Source organism: Halyomorpha halys, unplaced genomic scaffold (assembly GCF_000696795.3).
Source record: "Halyomorpha halys isolate HHAL.00 unplaced genomic scaffold, Hhal_1.1 Scaffold374.1, whole genome shotgun sequence".
NCBI classification, from domain to species: Eukaryota; Metazoa; Arthropoda; class Insecta; order Hemiptera; family Pentatomidae; genus Halyomorpha; species Halyomorpha halys.
In genome coordinates, this window is record NW_027112597.1 from 194,142 (window position 1) to 197,035 (window position 2,894).

The window sequence follows — 2,894 nt, forward strand, 5'->3', positions numbered from 1 at the left end:
GAGGAGGGTGGGAGTGGTATTCTAAAGAATAATAATACACTAAAACCTGAGTGAAAAAGTAATTATAGTTTGAGGGACCAGCTTTAAATTAAGTATACTAAGGCTTCAATTCAATTCAATTCAACTCGAGTACTACACCAAAAACTTAATTTGATTAGCAGATTGGATATTTAATCAATAATAATCAAAATTTAAATACTATTTAAACAATAAATAAATACTGATTAATTATAACTTACTTTGGAATTTTTTGTCTTCATCAGTTTCCAATCCATATGTAAGGCAATGTCTTTTCCAAAGATAATCAACATTTGCAAGGTCTCGCCAACTCTTAGATACACCTAAACATCTGGCTAATTCTTTTGCAGACAAGCGTCGAAAGATTAATTGACTGATTTCCACTGGTAATAGCGGAATAAAGTCCAATTTAACTGACAGAAGGCTTCTAGTGAACCTTCTCTCTGTCAGCATGGTGTGACTGCCAGTGGTGTTGTTAACTTTTAATCGCTTCATTACTAAATAATTGATGCTGAAAAACCAATAAAAAGAATATTCACCAATTAGTTCATATAAATAAAATTTTAAAAAATCTTTGAGTTACAGTTACACAGATTAATAAATATTACGAATGCAATAATGCAACTGTAATAAAAAAACAACTATTATATTTTAATAAAGAAATATACGTATATTTTAGCAATAACTAATATTTGATGAATCCCGAGTGTGATTGTGATTTCATACAATTATCATGAAAAATAAAGTCAACATACACAAATAGTTTTTATATTTCCAACTTACAGTGCAAGGTCTGAAAATGTTAATGGATACTTCATTGATATTTTAAATAATAGTATGATTCTTACAGGTTTTAATACTATAATTAGTAATGTGTCATTTTAATTTCATGGAATCAGGATAATCCAGAATCGGACATATTTTCAAATACAAAATATTAGGAACTTACCACCAATTAATTCCTGTACAATTAAGGTATTGCAAATTTAAAAAATATAGCGCTGTTTGTTAAATATGCTGTGATATGAATTATTGTCATGACCATAACAAGAGAATACAATGACCAAGACCCGTTTCCTTAATTTTCTTTTTCTTAAGAACAAAAACAAACTACCCAAGATATAAGTAATGATCATTATTAAAAATGCATACTATAATGGAATCTTGTAAGATATAATAGTCAAGATTGACAGTATCTAATTTCAGATTAAGCTAGCCAGTAAAAACCCATCAGTAAGCTTTAATAGTGGCTTTTAATTCATTCCGATCATATTAATAACAGATTGACAATGAAAGAAATAAACAATAATAGTGTCATTCTACTTTTAATTTATAAATAGAATGTATAGTCTGACAAGTAAAAAAATGTGGTTACTAGAATCAACCATAAAAGAAACAATAAAATCTACTTATGTTGTATAGTTCAAAACATTATCGAATAAATAAACAGCTGTTTACCAATTAATAATAAGGGAAACAGAGTTGATTAATCTGATGAGAAATAACATAATAAGAGGTTATGTTAGACATTAAATTAAGATGCTTGCAGAAATAAAAAGGTATTTACTAAACCACCTTGTAGAACAAAGATAGGCCTCAAATCAATGATCTTGCTGTCAACAACTCACAAAATCGCTGCATTAAATAAATTAATATTGGCTATAAAATATCATTTAGGTTAAGTGAACAATTACTGGAATTATGTGAAAATTGAAATTACCTGATTCCTTTTCAAATTCTATTCATTAATTAACCACCCATGTCAGTATTAAATAAATGCACACTACACTATGTATATTAAATAAAAATACACTACACGGTAATCTGACAACAATGCTAGGTTAAGATGTCACATTTAGATTGAAAACAATCAAACCTGATCACACTCAAGATCTAAAATTTATATTAAAGACAATGTATTGTCACCTGCTAGGAAAATATAACACACGTAAATAAAACTAATGATACTCACTCTAACCAATATACGAGAAGGTAATACTATCCTTAATAACTGCAATTTTCCTGACAGATGAATGAGTCCATCTTCCTGACGATCAGAGAATGCAATGTGCCAAGTTTGAGAACTCCCAATAACAAACAGTTCGTCCCGAACGTTTTCATTAACGAACGCCATAGCGGAATATTTTGAAAGCTTAAGCAATTGTTAGGCCTAGGTAACTAACCAACCGAAGAGGTATAACTAATAAACTGGGAAAAATACAACTTCATATGGTAATATTTTATATATATGTGTAATAGACTGCAATCGCCGGGGGGTTCGATTACGTCCAGCTGCTTTGCCTTTTCTACCCCACTTTTGAACCAATACTGACGTCAAGTTTATTATATCTCAGCCAACCCTTTGTCAGCTGTTTTGTATTCTCACCTGGTTTACTTCATCAAATCTGTCTTTGAGTATATTGTTGATTTATTACAATTATATTAATGTTTTTCTTAAATTCAACACCAAAACTTGATTATTGCAAGTAGAATGGTTACGCTTTTCCCTTAACAAACGAAGACCTTTCCAAAACATCAAGAAGGAATTATCACTCAAAACTAATATGTATGAAGTATAAATACGCTCATATTCACATATGTTACATATAACACACACATGTTCATTACATACAATTGACAAAGGTCCAAAATATACATAGTAATTATTTATGTTAGTTTGTGTTAATGATTTCTTATGATGTAAACATTAAATGTGCGGATTTCGACAGCTAACAACTTGTTTTTAAGATTATTGTATTGTTTTTCTTTATTTTAAATTTATTCGGAAATAGTTTAAACCCACTGTATTTTTTTTATTATTTCGTTGTTTCTTTGAAAGCGGAGTTTGTCTAACTTGTGCTAGCTGGTAGAGAAGT

At 29.4% G+C, this 2,894-nt stretch overlaps 1 protein-coding gene across 4 annotated transcripts in view; it reads right to left on the reverse strand.

Moving 5' to 3' along the window:
- Positions 1 to 2,577, reverse strand: part of LOC106681928 (uncharacterized) — an 11,281-nt gene extending 8,704 nt beyond the window's left edge. The window contains exons 1-2 of one of the 4 annotated variants that reach the window (XM_014422519.2): positions 2,405 to 2,577; positions 240 to 529 (exon numbers count right to left, since the gene is read on the reverse strand). In XM_014422519.2, coding sequence (XP_014278005.1) covers positions 240 to 513 — 274 coding nt within the window. In that variant the 5' untranslated portion in view covers positions 514 to 529; positions 2,405 to 2,577. The other 3 variants (XM_014422518.3, XM_014422520.3, XM_014422521.3) reach the window with 3 other exon arrangements.
- Positions 2,578 to 2,894: the final 317 nt, after the last annotated feature.